Consider the following 20,534-nt stretch of genomic DNA (forward strand, 5'->3'; position numbering starts at 1 on the left):
CAATCCCAGTTTATTCAATCTCTCCTCATAGCTAATACCCTCCATACCAGGCAACATCCTGGTAAACCTTTTCTGTACCCTCTCCAAAGCCTGAGAATGAGCTGGAAAAACACAGCTCCTTCACACTTTAATGGTCATCTTTAATAATTAATATTTTAAATTATCAGTTTATCGCTTTGACATTGCTGTATTTTTGCTCAATAAGCTTTTTCTTTTCTTCATACCTCAACATCTTATTGAAATTCATGTTTCATGTTGTGTCAAATTTTATCTTTTTGCAAGTTGCTCTTGGAGTGGGAAAAAAATTGAAATGGGGTCCCTCGTATGAGAAGGTTGGATAAGCCTTCCTTAATCTAATTTGCCAGTCCACTTTAATTAGCTTTGCTATCATGCCCTCATAATTGTCCTTATTTAAGTTTGAAATACTAATCTCAGAACCATTCTTCTCTCCTTCAAACTCAATGTCAAATTCAATCATATTATGATCGTTGCTACCTAGGGGCATCTTCACTATGAGGTCATTGATTAATCCTACCTCACTGCACAATACCAGGGCCCAGTATAGTCAGCTCTCAGGATGGTTCCAGAACATGCTGTTCAAAGAAACTATCTCAAAGACATTATGAACTCCTCATCTCTGCTACTTTCTGATTTTTCCAGTCTATATATAGCTTAAAATCCTCCATGATTATGAGACAAGCTCTCATTATTTCTTCCATTATACTCTGTCTGATTGTGTGGATACTGTTAGAGAGCCTCTCGCAAGTGACTTCTCGCCTTTATCAATTCTCACCTCTTATCCAAACCACTTCTCCATTCTGGTTTCCTGAACTTAGGTCACCTTTCTCCATTGTGCTATTGCCATCATTAATTAACAGAGCCACCCCTCCAATTATTCCTAGCTTCATATCCTTCCTAAATGTCATGAAGCCTTCAATATTCTATGTGATTATATAAAATATAATACTTTATAATACAGCAGCCAGAATTGCATGCAGTACCCGAAATATGGTCTAACCAAGGTTCGATACAGGTTTGGCATAACTTTCCTACTTTTTAATTTATCCCTCAAGAAATAAAATTCAGGCCTTAAAAGTCTGTATGACCTTTCATTCACTCATGGTGTTAGGATAACAGAGCAGAAACCCCAAAATACGTTATGAAGCCCAACTGCACCCCAACAGATTTTTTTATTTTGGCATTAGTGTGAGGATTCACTCCAGTTGTGATTCTATTGACATACTAGGAAGCTTTTATCAAAACAAACTTTAACAATACAGTTTAACGAGAACAAATGAATTTGTTCAACTTTTACCAATTGAAATACTTAAATATGATAAGATACGGTTCTTAATTGCTAACCTATCTCTATTAGTCCCAATTCAAGCAATATTCCTCTTATAGACTTAAACTCCCTCTTCAAAATCAGTTAACAAACCTCCAGGCTTATGTACTTGTACTGGCTAACAGTCCCAGAGTCTTTGAAAAGCTCTGGTGAAAGAGAGGATGAGAGAGAGAGAAAGAGAGGGAGAGACCTACATTCTGACAGCCCAATCAGCAGCCTCCAGAGAGAGAGAGTCAGAAAGACTCCTCTTGCTTTTTTCAGGACCCGGTAGAAACTGACTGCTTTTTCCCTGAAGGTTAGCTCCACCTATTAACACATGACTGTCCCTGTCAATCAACCTAATCAAAATAGGTCCCCCGTTTTCTCGTTCGTTTGGCAATTCGAATTTTTTCATAAGATCGCTCCCATTAACTAATGGTTATGAGTTAGAGAACCTTGATGAATTCAAGTGGTTGTTCAAAATTTAGAATCATATCTTACATCTGGTGCCAATTTCTTTGTAGCACCATAATGTATCTAACTGCACAGGAAATGGATATGGTACTGGTCTCTTCAGAGGAGATGAGCTGAATGTAACTCCTCTACTTTTCCAGTGTTCAAGAACTTAAGCACGTATGAATATGTGGTACGGGAGCGTCATAACCAGGAAGTCCGAGACCATGGGACCAACGATGAGTGTGCACAGACTGCATCTGCTAGGATGACCGCTGTTCAGGTAGAGTGCAGTAGAGGCAATCACAAGGTCCTGACTTCAGGCCTACTCCAGCCTTGATAATCCAGTCTAGTTTTTCATGCAGTCCTAAGGGAGTGCCGCATTGTCGGTGGTGGCATCGTTTGATTAAACTAGGGCCTTGACTGCCCCTCAGGTGGATGTGGAAGATCCCATGGTACAATTCAGGAGAGAGATGTGGGAGGGCTAAATTAGATAACCCAATAGAACACACACGCATCTTGCACTTTGTGATTAACCTACACCCGGTCAGTGTCATGCAAGCAGTGCGCTGGATTTGTGCTGCCTGCACTAACTGTGCTGTTCATTGTCTCCGTAGTGTCAACTTGTTAGGGGACAAATTCTTTTTTATAACTCACTCATGGGGCAGACGTCTTCCGGCCTCGTTCGCCCTGAAACCGGAAAATCCCGCCCGAGGTCAACGGACCTTTCCACGGTTTTCCCCCTCACCCACTACGATTCCCGTGGAGGGTGGGACAGTAAAATTCACCCCAAGGGGTGCGAACATTGAAAGCAAGTCCAGCCTTTGTTGCCCAGCCGCTGTGGAGGAGTCAGGTGAGCACTTTGTCAGGGCAGCCGATAGAAGATACATACTGATGGTTATACACAACACAATATTCAGTGCATGGGGAAGCCTGCCAGGGAACCTGCAGTCCATGTCAAGGAGCATAGAGGAGTCCAGTTTTACTCTGGCATAGGGCTTCGCACAGAACTTGGAGCTCATCCTCTCCAGAATGGAAGTGGTGACCAGATCCGTTTGCACGCGTGTGGACCCAGCCAAGATGGTCAATGTTTCAGCATCCACAAAGCAAAATCTTCCCCATCCTGAATGCTGCAGTGAAAGATGGTCTACCATCGTCATTGTGGATTATTGTGTTCAAAGGTCATCCTACAGTGCAGCGTGTCACAACAATATCACAAACTGTCTTCTAATAGATGAGTACGATCACTAATCTGCCAGTTTTGGGGACTGGATCATAAATCTGATGTTTTCGTAGAATTATTGAAACCCTACAGTGCAGAAGGAGGCCATTCGGCCCATCGAGACTGCACCAACAACATTCCCAACCAGGCCATATCCCAGTAACCCCACGTATTTACCCTGCTGATCCCCCTGACACTAGAGTCAATTTAGCATGGCCAATCAACCTAACCCACACATCTTTGGACTGTGGGAGGAAACCGGAGCACCCGGAGGAAACCCACGCAGACACGGGTAGAAAGTGCAACCTCCACATAGACAGTCACTTGAGGCCAGAATTGAACCTGGGTCCCTGGCGTTGTGAGGCAGCAGTGCTAACCACTGTGCCACCCCAAACTCCTATACTGAAAGTCAGCAGTTCCACCAGGCATGCTCTTGTCTTCCTCTTCCCCCTTCGCTTTCCTCCTCCTCACCTTCGTGCTTACCATAAACTCTGTCCCCTCAGCACAGCGAGGTTGTGCAGCATGTGGCAGACTTCCATCAAGCCTGACACCTGCACGGCCAACTATGGCAGGGTTCCTCCAGGCTGGCCCAGGTTGCAGAAAGGTCGGGCAGCGTCTGAAGTAAAGGCAACAGAGTTAAAGGATGGGATTTTCTACAATCCCCCAGTGGTGCATCCTGTAGAGACAGTCTGCTGCTGGCTCGTGGCGGAATCTTCCGGTGTTGCCACTAACAACAGGGTTTCCCGTCATTCATATCCTCTGCCGTCGGGGAACCAAAAGATCGTGCTGGCAGGAACAGCCAGAAAATCCCATCTAACATTGCAGGTTTGCTCTGACATAAAATCATCAAACTGAAACATTGGGGGGGAGTTTTCCTGTCCCGCGGAAAATCATAGGAGGTGATTGAGTTTGTGTCTATATATGCCCTGTTTGTGAACACAACTCTCACTCACCTGATGAAGGGGCAGTGCTCAGAAAGTTTGTGGCTTGTGCTACCAAATAAACCTGTTGGACTTTAACCTGGTGTCCAAGGTTGCCCAAGGCACTTCCATAAGGTATGAATGGGTGTCAAGACAGCAACAGGAGAAGAATTAGAACTGGTCATCAAAGAGATGAGATGATTCTGAGGAGGCTTTGGAAGATGTGTGATGAGGGAGGGGGGTGAGGCAGGGAGAGAGGTCCAGAGAGTAGGGCTGAGATGGATCAAGACTGTTTCTAAAAGCGGTGAAGAGGAAACATAAGATGTAAGAGCATGAGTAGGTCATGCAGCTCTTCATGGCAGATCTTCTTCAACACCATTTTCCTGCCCATATCCCTTGATGTTTTCAATATGTAGAAATCCATCAACCTCCGTCTTGAACATACTCAATATCTGAGCCTCCAGTGCCCCCCGGGGTAGAGAATTCCAAAGATTTGTCACCCTCTGGGTGCAGAAATTTCTCCTTATCTCAGCTCTAAATGGCATGCCCCTTATACTGAAACTGTGTCCCCTGGTTGTAGACCTCCCACGGCCAGGAGGGAACATCCTTCCTGCATCTACTTTGTTGAGTCCTGTAAGTATTTTGTCAGATTAAACGAGATCACCTCTCATTCTGTCAAACTCCTGAGAAAAAAGGCCCAGTTTATTTCATCTTTCCTCATGGGAAAATCCCTCCATCCCAGAAACTAGTCTCTCTCACTCCCTCTATGGAAAATATATCTCCCTTGGGTGAAGAGACCAAAACTACATACAACTCTCAAGGTGCGATTCCACCATAGAATCATAGAAACCCTACAGTGCAGAAGGAGGCCATTCGGCCCATCGAGTCTGCACTGAACACAATCCCACCCAGGCCCTACCCCCACATATTTACCTGCTAATCCCTCTAACCTACGCATCTCAGATCTCTAAGGGGCAATTTTTAACTTGGCCAATCAACCTAACCCGCACATCTTTGGACTGTGGGAGGAAACTGGAGCACCCGGAGAAAACCCACACAGACACGAGGAGAATGTGCAAACTCCACACAGACAGTGACCCGAGCCGGGAATCGAACCCAGGACTCTGGAGCTGTGAAGCAGCAGTGCTAACCACTGTGCTACCGTGCCGCCCCAAGGAGCTATATGATTTCAATAAGACATTCCTAATCCTATACTCAAATTGCAATAAAGGCCAACATACCCTTTCTTAATTGCTTGCTGTACCTGCGTGTATTTGTAATTTATATTTTTAAAAATAACAAGGGGGAAAACTTTCATGCCAAAACCTTCTGCCTTCAACCACAATCCTCAAAACTGAGCAACGTCTTTAAGGAGGGAAGGAAGAAAGGACTAAATGGTCGGAGCTGGGGCACCACGCTGGAGAAGGTTACAGAAGGAAGCTCGGAGTAGGCTATGGACGATTCTGTATTCAATGGCCTGGAGAGGGAAAGGGATGGCGGTTGTAAATAATTTTACATACATCGCTGATAGACCCAGCTGAACCTGTTGGGTGTAATTGGATATTTGTTCTATCTGTTGCTGCCGTTATCTGTATCTTCTGTATTATCATTTGCAGGGTCTACCCGTGACAAAGACTCAGCCAGAAATAGAACTTGGTGCCTCCTCCAGGTTAAGGTAAGGTGTTCAAGAACAATGTACCCTTCAAATTTCTTTTGCAGCATGAAGCCAATTTGTTTATGCATGAGGGCCCTTTAAATTTCTTTGCATGGTCATGCATGCAATGTAACTTAAAGGGGCAGGCTTGCGCGTGGCTGCACAGCTTATAAGCGACATTGTTCGGGAATATGAAATACCTATTTTTTAAAGCAACACAACAAAACAAATAAACCATCAAGACTTAAATATTGACTCTTATTTCTTATATAATCAGCTTGCTGCACTTGCACCTGACACTTTAGGCCCTCCCATGTATGAGACATGGGCCAGAATTTTAATGGCACGCCCTCACCAATTCCGGGAGCGGGCGAGGCTCGGAGAACGGCATGCTCCATTGGCCTTGGGTGGATCATCCAAACCTCGGGCGGACGTGCCGGTAAAATTCTGATTGTTTTCCACTGCTCACCATGGTATTGAATTCATTGCACCCAAACACTGGGAAAATGCATTAGAAGCTATCAACTGCTTAATATGATGTTCTTGGACTTATCCGGATTAGGTTCGCAAAACCTTAAACTCTCACAATCCAAGAAAAGCTGAAGACGGAAATGGAATACTTGCCGAGTTAGGGAGTTCATTTTACCTCCTACAGTCGCACAAAACAAATTGCTGGTGAACTGGCTTCTCGTTTGTTGAAGGTCCATTTCTCATTGTGGCAAAAAGCACTTCCACCCACCCCCCTTTTTTCCTGATCTAGAATCATAGAAACCCTACAGTGCAGAAAGAGGCCATTTGGCCCATCGAGTTTGCACCGACCACAATCCCACCCAGGCCCTACCCCCATATCCCGACACATTTACCCGCTAATCCCTCTAACCTACACATCTCAGGACACTAAGGAGCAATTTTTAGCATGGCCAATCTACCTAACCCGCACATCTTTGGACTGTGGGAGGAAACCGGAGCACCTGGAGGAAACCCACGCAGACACGAGGAGAATGTGCAAACTCCACACAGACAGTGACCCAAGCCAGGAATCGAACCCAGGTCCCAGGAGCTGTGAAGCAGCAGTGTTAACCACTGTGCTACCGTGCCGCTTTTTCTAACTTTTTCTAACTTTTAAAAAATTAATTCAAAGATTGTGGGCCTCGCTGGCTAGGCCAGCATTTATTGCCCATCCTTAATTGTCCTCGAGAAGCTGGTGGTGAACTGTCCCCCTGAACCACTGCAGTCCATGTGGTTATAGGTACTCCCTCAGTGCTGTTAGGGAAGGAGTTCCTTAATTACGACCCAGCAACAGTGAAGGAAGAGCGATATATTTCCAAGTCAGGATGGTGAGTGACTTGGAGGGGAACTCCCAGGTAGTGATGTTCCAGGGATCTGCTGCTCTTTTCCTTCTAGATTGTAGCAGTCGTGGGTTTGGAAGGTGCTTTCTGAAGAGCCTTGGTGAATTCCTGCAGTGCATTGTGTAGATGGAACACACTGCTGCCACTGTTCATCGGTGGTGGAGGGAGTGAATGTAGAAGGGATGCAAATCAAGCAGGCTGCTTTGTCCTGGATGGTGTCAAGCTTCTTGAGTGTTGTTGGAGCTGCATTCATCCAGGAAAGGGAGAGTATCCCATTACAATTCTGACTTGTACCTGGTGGATAGTTTTTGGGGAGTCAGAAGGTGAGTTTCTTGCTGCAGAATTCTAAGCCTCTGATCTGCTCTGATAGCTACAGTTTGTATATGGCTAGTCCACTTCAGTTTCTGGTCTTGGTAACCCCCAGGATGTTGAGAGTGGGGATTCAGCGATGGTAATGCCATTGAATGTCAAAGGGTGTTAGTTAGATCCTCTCTTATCTGTGATGGTCATTGCCTGCTACTTGCATGGCATGAATGTTACTGGCCACTTGTTAGCTCAAGTCTGAATATTGTCCAGGTCTTGCTGCATTTGAACATGGACTGCTTCAGTATCTGAGGAGTTACGAATAACGCAGAACATTGTGCAGTCAGCAGTGAACACCCCCACTTTTGATCTTATGATGGAGGGAAGGTCATTGATGAAGCAGCTGAAGATGGTTGGGCCTAGAACCAAGAGAGAAAATGCTGGAAAATCTCAGCAGATCTGGCAGCATCTTGTCAAAGTTTTGACAAAGGGTCATCTGGACTCGAAACGTCAGCTCTTTTCTCTTCTTACAGATGCTGCCAGACCTGCTGAGATTTTCCAGCATTTTCTCTTTTGGTTTCAGAGTCCAGCATCCACAGTAATTTACTTTCATGGTTGGGCCTAGGATACTCTCCTGAGGAATGCCTGCAGTGATGTCCTGAGGCTGAGATAATTGACCTCCATCAACCACAACCTTTGTGCTCTTTGTATCCAACCAGTGAGAGTTTTCTCTGATTCTCATTGACTCCAGTTTTGCTCCTTGATGCCACACTTGGTCAAATGTTGCCTTGTCAAATGTCGCCTCACCTCTGGCATTCAGCTCTTTTGTCCATGTTTCAATCAAGGCTATGATGAGGTCAGGAGCTGAATGACCCTGGCGGGAACCCAAACCGAGTGTCCGTGAGCAGGTTAATGCTAAACAAGTGACGCTTGATAGTATTATGAATGACCCCTTCCATTACTTTATTGATGATCAAGAATAGATGTTGAGCAGTAATTGGCCGGGATGGATTTGTCCTGTTTTTTATGTACAGGACATACCTGGCCAATTTTCCAAATAGCTGGGTAGATGCTAGTGTTGCACTGGAACAGCTTGGCTGGAGGTGCAGCACATTCTGGAGCACAAGTCTTCAGTGTTATTGCTGGACTATTGTCAGGGTCTATAGTCTTAACAGTATCCAATGCCTTTAGCTATTTCTTGATACAATGTGGAGTGAATCAGATTGGCTGAAGACTGGCATCTGTAATGCTGGGGAACTCTGGAGGCCGAGATGGATCATCCACTTGGCACTTCTGGCAAAAGATTGTAGCAATGCTTCAGCCTTATCTTTTACATGACTTTATAATGAAAGCCCACCAACGCCTCTATTTTCTCCGGAAGCTACGACTCTCTCCAATTTTTACAGATGCACTGTAGAAAACATCCTTTCCAGATGTATCACAGCTCGGTATGGCTCCTGCTCTGACCAAGACCGTAAGAAACTTCAAAGGATTGTGAACGTAGCCCAGTCCATGACGCAAACCAGCCTTCCGTCCATTGACTTTGTCTATACTTCCCGCTGCCTCAGAAAAGCAGCCAGCATAATCAAGGACCCCACGCACCCAGACATACTCCCTTCCGCCTTTTTCTGTCGAGAAAAAGATACAAAAGTCTGAGATCACTTACCAACCGACTCAAGAACAGCTTCTTCCCTGCTGCCATCAGACTTTTGAATGGTTCTATCATATATTAAGCTGATCTTTCTCTACACCCTAGCTATGACTCTAAGACTATCGTCTGCACCCTCTCCTTTCCTTCTCCCCTATGTACTCTATGAATTATATGTTTTATCAGTATAGCAAGCAAGAAACAATATACTGTATACCAATACATGTGACAATAAATCAAAATTTTAAAAAATCAAAAAATTTACCATTTGCTGTGATATCAGCTTTTCACACATATGGAGCTTAAAAAGAACCGCGGGTGGCACGGTAGCACAGTGGTTAGCACTGCTGCTTCACAGTTCAATTCCTGGCTTGGGTCACTGTGGAGTTTGCATGTTCTCCCCGTGTCTGCGTGGGTTTCCTCTGGGTGCTCAGGTTTCCTCCCACATTCTGAAAGACATGCTGGTTAGGTGCATTGACCTGAACAGGTGCTAGATTGTGGCGACTAGGCGAATTTCACAGTAACTTCATTGCAGTGTTAATGTAAGCCTTACTTGTGACTAATAAATTAACTTTAACCATTCTGGTCTTTAGGCTGATGCCTGCATTAGTCTATAATTTGCTACTGGGAGCTACAGTCTCTCTGATCTTTCTGTCCAACTTTCTCTTTCTATCCCATCAGTATAATTCTCAATCTCTCCCTCAGTGCCTAGCAGCTGAGAAATAAAGATGCAGAATAACTGGTGCCTCATTGATTTTAGACTGGAATTTGTTTCAATGCAAAAATCAACCTTCCCATTAACTTGGAGATGTTTCTAGCAAAGGAGTATCATACATCAATGGATACACCTGAAATTGCCTGTAAATATTTGTACCTGGTTTCCTGGTTACAAAGATATGTAGAGGGACAGGTCGCATTGAGGAAGCAGGGGGGCTGCAGAAGGACTTGGACAGGTTAGAAGAGTGGGCAAAGAAGTGGCAGATGGAATACAATGTGGAAAAGTGTGAGGTTATGCACTTTGGAAGGAGGAATGGATGCATAGACTATTTTCTAAATGAGAAAATGCTTAGGAAATCAGAAACACAAAGGGACTTGGGAGTCATTGTTCAAGATTCTCTTAAGGTTAACGTGCAGGTTCAGTCGGCAGTTAGGAAGGCAAATGCAATGTTAGCATTTATGTTGAGAGGGCTAGAATACAAAACAGAGATGTACATCCGAGGCTGTATTAGGCTCTGGTCAGTCCCCATTTAGAGTATTGTGAGCAGTTTTGGGCCCCGTATCTAAGGAAGGATGTACTAGCCTTGGAAAAGATCCAGAGGAGGTTCACAAGAATGATTCCTGGAATGAAGAGCTTGTCGTATGAGGAAGGTTGAGGACTCTGGGTCTGTACTCATTGGAGTTTAGAAGGATAAGGGGGGATCTTATTGAAACTTACAGGATACTGCGAGGCCTGGATAGAGTGGACGTGGAGAGGATGTTTCCACTAGTAGAAAGAACTAGAACCAGAGGGCACAACCTCAGGCTAAAGGGATGATTCTTTAAAACAGAGATGAGGAGGAATTTCTTCAGCCAGAAAGTAGTGAATCTGTGGAACTCCTGGCCGCAGAAGGCTGTGGAGGCCAGGTCATTGAATGTCTTTAAAGACAGAGATAGATAGGTTCTTGATTAATAAGGTGATCAAGGGTTATGGGGAAAAGGCAGGGGAATGGGGATGAGAAAAATATCAGCCACGATTGAATGGTGGAGCAGACTTGATGGGCCAAGTGGCCTAATTCTGCTCCTATCTCTTATGGTCTTGTGGTCTTCCTGCTATATGACTCACAACACCAAGTTAAAGTCCGACAGGTTTATTTGGTAGCAAAAGCCACCAAATAAACCTGTTGGACTTTAACCTGGTGTTGTGAGACTTCTTACTGTGTTTACCCCAGTCCAACGCCAGCATCTCCATATCCTATATGACTGACAGATAATGTTTTGGTGTAATAGTGCCCCCTAATGTAAGACAGCTAAATTACATATAAAGGATGGTAAGGTGTAGTTTCTGTGGAAGATATATTTTGCGATAGTCCATTGTTGTTGCGTCTTGCCAGTCAGTGGAAGACTGCAAAATCCCATGTTTTGTTCAGTAGGAACATATTTACACTCCAACTTCATTAATATCAATGGGTTGATATTTAAATGTTATGTGGACACTTAGGGCAGAATTGTGCCATCCTGCCCGCCCACCGTGGAAATCGTAGCAGGCGGGACATGGACCATGAAAAGGTTTGTTGATCTCGGGCAGGATTTTCTAGTCTTGGGGCGAGCGTAGCCAGAAAATCCTGCCGTTAGTGTTACTGTACAGCAATGGGATGACTCACAATCATCTCTCCTGTGCAACTATTTTGATGAGTTGTTGAGGCTTATGAGGGTGGCACCGTGGTTAGAACTGCTGTCTCACAGTGTCAGGGATCCGGGTTCAATTCCGGCCATGGGTCACTATCTATGTGGACTTTGCACATTCTCCCCATGTCTGAATGGGTTTTCTCTGGGTGCTCCAGTTTCCTCCCCCAATCCAGAGATGTGCGAGTTAGGTTAATTGGCCATGCTAAATTGACCGTAGTGTCAGGGGATCGGCAGGGTAAATTTGTGGGGTTACGGGAATATGGGCTGGGTGGGATTGTGGTCAGTACAGACTCGATGGGCTGAATGGCCTCCTTCTGTACCGTAGGGATTCTCCAATTCTATGAATTTATGAATATAATTTCACTGCAAACCCTTGAGCACTTTTTTAAAGGGGCACTGCTCTCATGATAATTTGCCTCAAACTCTTTGTTATTTGGAAATGTAGAAAATGGAGGCAAGCAGAAATTTACTTTAGACTGAGGCTGCTGTGTTATCTTTTATCTTCCATTCCAGGTCTCCCCTCTGGGTGTGGGGGGAGAGCTCGGAGTGCAAATATCAATGACATCCAGTGATCTCAGTGGGGTGGGGTGGCAGGGGAGGGGATTAGGAATGCAAATTTCTATAACATCCGGTGATCTCGATAGGCATAGGTTGCATTAGGGGCTAAAACGTGATATAAATCAAATACCAAATGAGTGAAAGGCTCACTGGCTGGTAGGTTGGGTTCATCATGGTATTTGCTGTCTACTTGGGAGAGTTCTTTGGCCAGGACTCATTCTAATTATGTGGTGGCCATTCAAGAGTATTTCTAATGGACAGAGGGCTTGAGGTCCAATTACAACAGGTATGACCTCCCAGTTTAAAACTGATCGGTTAACTGCAAGAGACAGCAGACTTGAAAAAAAAATCCAATGACAGGATCTGAAGTTGACTGCGCCAATGGTGCCCACGTTCCTGAGATATATCCTTCCTTCTTCCACCAGTGCTTTGAAGTATCAAGACCAAGGTCCAGTTACCAACAGATTGTCCAACAGTATTTGTTTGGAGACTTCAAGTGTTTCCACAGCTACAAACTCCTCTCTCAGTGGGCAGGTAACTTTACGGCTCAGTCGCAAGAAATTCCAATTGTTTCTTTTTAGCCATGGTTTTACCAGTGTCAGAAAAATACAATGATAATATTCAGGTCAATTATCCTAAGGTTGTTTAATGGTTTGATATTTAAATGTTATGTGGACACTTAGCGCAGGATTTTGCCGCTACGATTTCCATGGCGAGTGGGCGGGACACGGACCATGAAAGGGTTCGTTGATCTCTGGCGAGATTTTCTGGATTTGGGGCGAGCGCGGCCGGAAAATCCTCCCCTTAGTGTTACTTTACAGCATTGGGTTGACTCAGGCTTACTGGTCTAGTACTCATGTCTGATTCCTGGTGTTGGGAAAACTGTCCCCAATTAAGTCGGGGGTTGGGAGGGGGGACACGATTGTGGCAGGACCTGATATGGAAATTCTGCCTGAAGGCAGTAGGATGCCAATTAGGCTCATTCATGAGTCACATGACAACAATTATTGTTGAGGCCACTAGAATCCATTGGTGGCGCATTCATGGCTCCCAAAGTTTTTGTAGAAAACCCTGTTGACTTTACCTGTGGCATCATGGGAAGGAGGGAAGCCTTCACCCATGCCCACTGAATGCTCGATTAAGGGAGCAGGGGTGTGGGTGGGGATGGGGCTGCTGAAGTCCATCCTCTGTCCTTGCCTCTCGGGAATTGGCCTGAGAAATAATGGATGCATTGGTGGTCATTTTCCAAGGCTCTGGAACAGTTCCTACAATTGGAAGGTAGTTAATGTCACCCCACAATTTAAAAGGGAGCTAGAGAGAAAACAGAGAATTATAGACCAGTAAGCCTGATGTCAGTAGTGGGGAATATTCTAGAGTCCATTATAAGAAATTTAACAGCAAAACATTTGGAAAACAGTGGCCGGATTGGACAGAGTCAGCATGGATTTTGAGAGGGAATTCATGTTTGACAAACCTACTGAAATGTCAGGGTGTTTAAAATAGTTAACGCTGGGGTTAGAAGAGGTTTTATTTCTTCTAACTATTGAAAAGTACCTATTGTCAGAACCAAATTAGTGATTTAAATCATTTTGTTGGATGATTCTCAGCCCTGTACATTTGTCCAAGAGAAGTTAGCACTTCTGGACAATTACTGCGTAAACCTTGACCTGGGAATTTCCCAGAGGATTTCCCTGGCATCTCTTTGGGATACCTCCAAATCTGACACTGGGGAGCCAGGAAGTTGCTGGCTATGTTACATGAAGACTTTTTAAAAATACAGTGTATATGTGTACAGTTCATTTTACTAAACCCTTCCTCCTGTATCCATTTTTAATGCTAGCCTCTGAATAAAAGGCCCAAAAGTGGTTTCAAAGGGGACAATCACACAGATGAGATTAAATTCACTTCTGAGAGAACATCATCTGGTAAGAAATATAATTTTTAAAAATGGGTCATTTTATGATCTATCTACAAATTATAATGTTATTTTATTTGAACAGTCCCATAAGTCTTCCAGGAATGGGATGATGTAATTTAGTGTGACATGTTTACATAGGGAATTTTCCTGCACATCTATCCTTTTCAAAGTTACCGTTGAATTTGCTTACACCAGGTTTGCAGAAAGTGCAAATCAGATCGTAACAACTTGCTGCTTTAAAAAATTATCCCCCCCCCTCCCCTCTGTTTATTGTTGTCAATTGTCTTAAATCTGATCCTTTGGTTACTGAAATTCTTCCCATCTACCCCCAATAATCTTTGATTCCCCTTGCTTAACAATCTATCTACCTCCGCTTTACAAATATCCAATAATCCTGTCCCACTGCCTTTTGTGGCAGAGTTTTAAAGTCGGACAACATTCAGAGGAAAGTATTTCCCTCTTCTCTGTCCTAAAAGGGTGACCACTAATTTTAATAATTCTGGACTCACCCGCATGAGGAAACATCTTTTCCAGGTCCACATTGTCAGAATTATTCAGGATCTTGTGTACTTCAATTAAGTCAGCCCTTACTCTTATAAACTCCAATGAAAACAAGCTCAGCCTTTCAAACCTATCCTCATAAGACAACCCGTTCATTCCTAATATTAATCTCATTAGCCACCTCCAATGCAATCACATCAATCCTTCAGTGAAGAGAACAAAAGTGCACACAATGACTGGAATTTTATCACCCTGCCCCCACAGGAATCAGAGCGGGCGAGGGGCGGAACATGGCAAGCTCTTGGGTGGGATTTTACAGTTTCGGGATGAGCGAGGCCATAAAATCCTGCCCAATATTCCAGATGTGTTCTCACCAAAGCCTTGTATAACTGAGAAGTAAAACGGACATTTATTCTCACCATTATGGAGCTGATGCACGTGAATGGTTTAATCAGTTTAATCCATAGTGACTTCAACTATTTTTAAATCATCTGCCAGGACATCTGAAAATAACTTTGATTTGATAGTAGAGTCATTTTTTTTTTAAACAACAAATCCACTTTGGTGTTACTCTGGTTTACTTTGGAGCCACAGTAACCCATACTTAAGCAAGTGCTGTAATGTCCCAGAAAATAACCATGACAACACTGGAAAAACGGTTTATACTTAGGGCGCGATCTCACAAAAATAATTCTAAGCACCTAATGAGAGAATCACACTGTTTTCTTCAGCGAGCTACGAGTTGCAATCTTATGGCACTTAGTGCAAAAAAAGAGCCAGGATGTGATTCTCGCCAGTAGGGGGGCGCGCAGAATCTAAGCTCACCGGTGAAGCTGGCTGCTGAGCTCTTGGAGTGCCATTGTGCAGGCCCTGAGATCCCCCCCCCTGCCCCGATGACTGCCTTTGCCGCTCCTCCCCTCCCGCTAATCACCCCCAGTCTGCAGAAGTTAGCCCCCCCCCCCACTCTGCTAATCACCCCCTCCCCCATCTGCAGAGTCGTACCCCTCCCTGCCAATCAGCCCCGTTGGCAGAGTTCTCACCATCCCTGCAGAATTCCCCTTCCCTCCCCTCTGGGCACAATGCTGATTTTGCCAGAAGAACGGGGCCAGTAAGATCGGGGGAGGTTAGAAACTGGGCACAAACCTGGGTTTTCACTTCTCACCCTATCGTATCACCTGCCTCGCTGAACAAAGGGCAGGATGAGGTTGTAAGATCATCACCTTAGTCACTAAACAAAGAAGGTACTTGTATTTCTACAAATGTTCTTTGTACCTTGTACAACATTGTCAATAATCTACTTCCGTCTTCATTCATCTACTCCTACCCGTCAGTCAGTCACAAAAATATAGTCAACGCACAACATTCCTTTGGATATCAGCTCTGAGCCTGCAGATTGTGGGATCAAGACCCACATCAGAGATTTGAGCACGAAATCCAGGTCATGTCCCCTGCAAAAACAGATTGAGCTCAAGTGTGGGGAGGTGATGGCCGAGTGATATTATGCTAAATTACTAATCCAGAAACTCAGCTAATGTTCTGGGGACCCAGGTTCGAATCCCGCCACGGCAGATGGTGACATTTGAATTCAATAAAAATACTTGAAATTAAGAATCTACTGATGACCATGAAACCATGGTCATAAAAACGCATCTGGTTCACTAATGTCCTTTTAGGGAAGGAAGTCTGCCATCCTTACCAGGTCTGACCTACATGTGACACCAGATCCACAGCAATGTGGTTGGCTCTCAACTGCCCTCTGAAATAGCCCAGAGAGCCATTCAGCTCAAGGACAACTAGGGATGGGCAATAAATGCTGACCCAGCCAGTGACGCCCATGTCCCACGAATTAATAAAAAAAGAACAGACTCATAAGTTAACCATTAAACACCCAGGCACAGAGAAATCTCTCCATCCCCCCTCCCTCCCCCATGCCAGTAAAATTTTGTGGGAAATATTGAGGGAACCTCTTCGCTTTTGAAGATCTCTGTAATGTCTAACTCTTTTTAGATGAGTTACTGAGAGTGTGTGTGCACGGTTTCAAACTGTTTTGTAAGTTCAAGTTCAAACACTTGAACACAGTAAGAAAAATCTTTATAATTGCCTAAACTTACTGACTAATCAGTCACCTTCTCACTTATGGAATGAGCAATAAATTCTGTATTCCTTACAGATGAATTTAACATATATTTTATCTTCATTCGCCCTTTGACACTCAAGTTCCAGTGTTTAAAGGGAAAAAAAACACTCTCAAAATGAAATCCAATTTCATTAAAAGGGTTTTTGTTAATGGCAAATACAACTCCTGGCATTAATATAGCGCCTTCAACATCCCAAGATGCCTCTCAGGAATATTATCAGACAAAATATAACACCAATTGGCATGGTGGCACAGTGGTTAGCACCACTGCCTCACAGCGCCAGGGACACGGCCTCAGGTAATTCTCTGTGTGGAGTTTACACATTTTCCCCATGTCTGCGTGGGTTTCCTCTGGGTGCTCCAATTTCCTCACGCAGTCCAAAGATGTGCGGGTTTGGTTCATTGGCCATGCTCAATTGCCCCTTAGTGTTAGGGAGATTAGCCGGGTAAATATGTAGGGTGGCGGGGATAGGGCCTGGGTGGGATTGTTGTCAGTGCAGGCACGATGGGCCGAATCACTACTTTCAGCACTGTCTGGTTCAATGATTCTAAGCCATGTAAGGGGATATTAGGAGTAGTGACCAGAAGATTGATCAAAGAATTAGCTTGTAAGGTGGGGATAAGGAGAGAATTCAAACACTTAGGGGACAGGTCACTGAAGATTCAGCCCTCAGGGGTGGGGTGAAGCAATGCGGAATGCACACTGGAGGAATGAAGAGTTCTCAGAGGGTTAAAGGACTGAAGGAAGTTACAGAGATAAGGAGGGGTGAGTCTTTGGGGGGGGATTTGAACACAAGGATGAGAACTCTAAAGTTGAGGCGTCGGTAGTCTGGGAGTTAATGTAGACCCATGTATTCTGATGAGGAGTTGATGCGCAGTGTGTCACTTTTCCTCAAGATATGAATGCATTCGTACTTGTTGTTCAATTTCTTGTTACTCGTCTCCACAGCCAGCTTTATTCCGGAACCACTGGAGAACTCTGAAGGAACGCTACAGACTGATCATAACTTTCAAGGGTCGCACCGACGAAGCCTTGAGTCCATTGAAGAGAACCCAGTGGTCCAAAACCCTCTTGGTAGTGCTGCTATGGACAGTGGATGCAGGGAAGGGACAGGCAATGCGGAGAAGTGCTTAGATGCATCCAATCAAAGTGAACTCCAGGACAATATTCCAAGCTTACTTGTTAATCCAAGAGATTCCGCACAGTTGTCTGTGAGAGGTGCGAGCCAACAATCGGCAAGGACTTCTTTGGTCAAGCAGGACGTAGAAATAGCTCATCAAAGGCACAGTCAGATAGCTCAGCGGTCCAGCATTGCTGGGCAGAACGCCATGTCAGTGTAAATTGAAGATCTTCACAGAACTCTGCTTTGCAATATAAAAATGGATTGAAATCACCAAGGTTACCGGAGCCTTCATATGATTGGCCAGCATCGTCAGCCGGTAGTGTTTCAGACCGAGGCAGAATCTCTGGGAGCGGAATTATTTGGGTTAAGTGTCCCACTCGCTCTGTATCCTGGTGACGTGATGGGCTTCATCTAACGGCAATGGTATAAAGGGTGATGCATGGAAGAAAGCAATGTGACTAATGTAAACAATTCAGACCCCAAAAACCCCTGTAGGGTCCGCTCCGTTGATACAAATGGAGCCCCCCCACCTCCCCTCCCATCGGTAGTGACCCAGCAATCCTTGCAACCTGGAGGCCCCGTGCCATATCTGAATCAATTACACGGCTGGGGCAGTACATGGCAACTGAAGGGGTACTTCAATGCTGCCCATTCTGTCCCACCGGTTGAAATGCAATGCCCTAAAACTGGTCCACGAGAAGAAATATGGTAGGAATGTGTTTCGCTTCAAAGGAATTATGGGCACCATTGAAAGTAAAGCAACAGTCCTTTCTGAGATTGCCTAGTTTTCACTTGGGGAGCTTCTGGGGCATTTACTGGAACTCATTTGCCACCTGGGATAGGGTCCTGAAGCCAATGGACGGCATATGATGGTATAATTTCCCAAGGGAACACCCAGTTGAGTATCTTTGCCTTTCTAATCCCAAGAATTGCAGGCCTCAATTTCAATCAAAGGCTTTGGCCAAAATTAACTTCTCGGCTTTCCTGTGCAGTAATTATTCCTCCTGGTGATTTGTTAAAAATGTGATTTGCTGAAGAAAGCAAACTCATGCCGTGATTGAGGTCACATGCAGAGTTGAGCAATTGGAATGATAACCTGCTTTAAAAATAAACCCTCCTCAGTTTAGAACATTTAAAGTAAATCCACTGATGTAAGCCCATCTCCATTACCACAAGGTTGGTACGTGACCCCAAGCCCAAGTGACTACTGATTCTACAAAATGACACATGAGATTTCCTTAGCATAATGGCTCAAAAAAGCACATTTGACTTTCTCAAGGCCAAAATTCCAATGAAAACCTTTTTCACTAACAAGCATTGGCTATCTTCGGTATCCAGACACATGTACTTCAGACTGAACTGCTTGCCAGCACAAAACCCAACTTTAGTATAGTAAGAAGTCTCACAACACCAGTTTAAAGTCCAACAGGTTCATTTGGAATCACGAGCTTTCAGAGTGCTGCTCCTTCATCAGGTGTCACCTGAGGACTCAACTGATGAAGGAGCAGCACTCTCAAAGCTAGTGATTCCAAATAAAGTGTTAGACTTTAACCTGGTGTTGTGAGACTTCTTACTGTGCCCACCCCAGTCCAACGCTGGCATCTCCACATCATAACTTTAGTATGTGATCTGTACCCAAAAAGGGCATCTTTAATTTTCCATAGTGTACAAGCTATTGAGAATATGAGCTGCTTTTGCCTAACCTGGTGTAAATGGAACACCATGGTGATTTTGCATTGTAAAATAAGGGATTTTATGTGTGAAAGAATCGATAGAGTTGCACACTAAATAATTGGAATATAGAAAGTGCTTCAATTAATGGTCTACATAGTTTATTCCCTTGCATGTAATACCAGGAAATACTGGAAACTCTCAGCAGATCTGGGAGCATCTGTGGAGATAAAATCAGTTAACATTTCAGGTCTGTGCTGAGTATTTCCAGTATTTTTTTAAAATTTCAAATTTCCAATACCCTCAGTATTTTGCTTTTCAGTCACTTACATTGAAATCTTGGAACATATTTTCCATTGCTTATAAAAATAAAATTGGCATTAATCAAAGTGAGACAAAGAAGTGTTACAGGAATACATTTCTTGTTATATTAAATCTGCGTCAGTAGTTGTCAATCATTTTTGGTTGAAGGAGTTCCTTTCAAATGGATAATCATCATGGGTGTTTCGATCTAAATTATTATACTACTGAGGACTTATATGTCTGTGTGTTAAAGTTCATATATGTAATATTCTGTTGTATATCATGGCAAATTTCTATACTGAACAAACAATGTGTTCATCAATGATAAAGTGTGCTCATTTTTGTTTAAGTATCCCTTTACTAAACAAGTCTTGGAATACTGTGTACAGTTCTGGTCACCCTATTATAGAAAGGATATTATTAAACTAGAAAGAATGCAGAAAAGATTTACTAGGATGCTACCGGGACATGATGGTTTGAGTTATAAGGAGAGGCTGGATAGATTACAGGGACTTTTTTCCCTGGGGCGTAGGAGACTTAGGAGTGATCTTATAGAGGTCTATAAAATAATGAGGGGCATAGATCAGCTAGATAGTCAATGTCTTTACCCAAAGGTAGGGGAGTCTAAAACTAGAGGGTATAGGTTTAAGGTGAGAGGGGAGAGATACAAAAGGGTCCAGAGGGGCAATTTTTCACACACAAGGTGGTGTCTGGAACAAGCTGCTAGAGGTAATAGTAGAGGCGGGGACAATTTTGTCTTTTAAAAAGCATTTAGACAGTTACATAGGTAAAATGGATATAGAGGGATATGGGCCAAACACGGGCAATTGAGAATAGTTTAGGAGTTTAAAAAAAGGGCGGCATGGACAAGTTGGATCAAAGGACCTATTTCCATGCTGTAAACATCTATGACTCTATAAGTCATTGTGAGTTGATACATACATGCTTAGAAATGTAGGGGGAGACGGTGGCATAGCGATATTGTCACTGGACCAGTAATCCAGAGACCCAAGGTAATAATCTGGGGACCTGGGTTCGAGGCCCACCATGGCAGACAGTGGAAA

At 44.1% G+C, this 20,534-nt stretch overlaps 1 protein-coding gene across 3 annotated transcripts in view; it reads left to right on the top strand.

Annotated features, from left to right (window-relative positions):
* Positions 1-18,936, top strand: part of zdhhc11 (zDHHC palmitoyltransferase 11) — a 108,134-nt gene extending 89,198 nt beyond the window's left edge. For all 3 annotated transcript variants that reach the window (XM_078229121.1, XM_078229124.1, XM_078229115.1), the window contains 5 exons: positions 1,939-2,060; positions 5,536-5,594; positions 12,242-12,350; positions 13,657-13,741; positions 17,322-18,936. In XM_078229121.1, coding sequence (XP_078085247.1) covers positions 1,939-2,060; positions 5,536-5,594; positions 12,242-12,350; positions 13,657-13,741; positions 17,322-17,713 — 767 coding nt within the window. In that variant the 3' untranslated portion in view covers positions 17,714-18,936. The remainder of the gene's footprint in view (positions 1-1,938; positions 2,061-5,535; positions 5,595-12,241; positions 12,351-13,656; positions 13,742-17,321) is intronic.
* The last annotated feature ends 1,598 nt before the right edge of the window (positions 18,937-20,534 follow it).

Source organism: Mustelus asterias, chromosome 2 (assembly GCF_964213995.1).
Source record: "Mustelus asterias chromosome 2, sMusAst1.hap1.1, whole genome shotgun sequence".
In the NCBI taxonomy this organism is placed as follows: domain Eukaryota; kingdom Metazoa; phylum Chordata; class Chondrichthyes; order Carcharhiniformes; family Triakidae; genus Mustelus; species Mustelus asterias.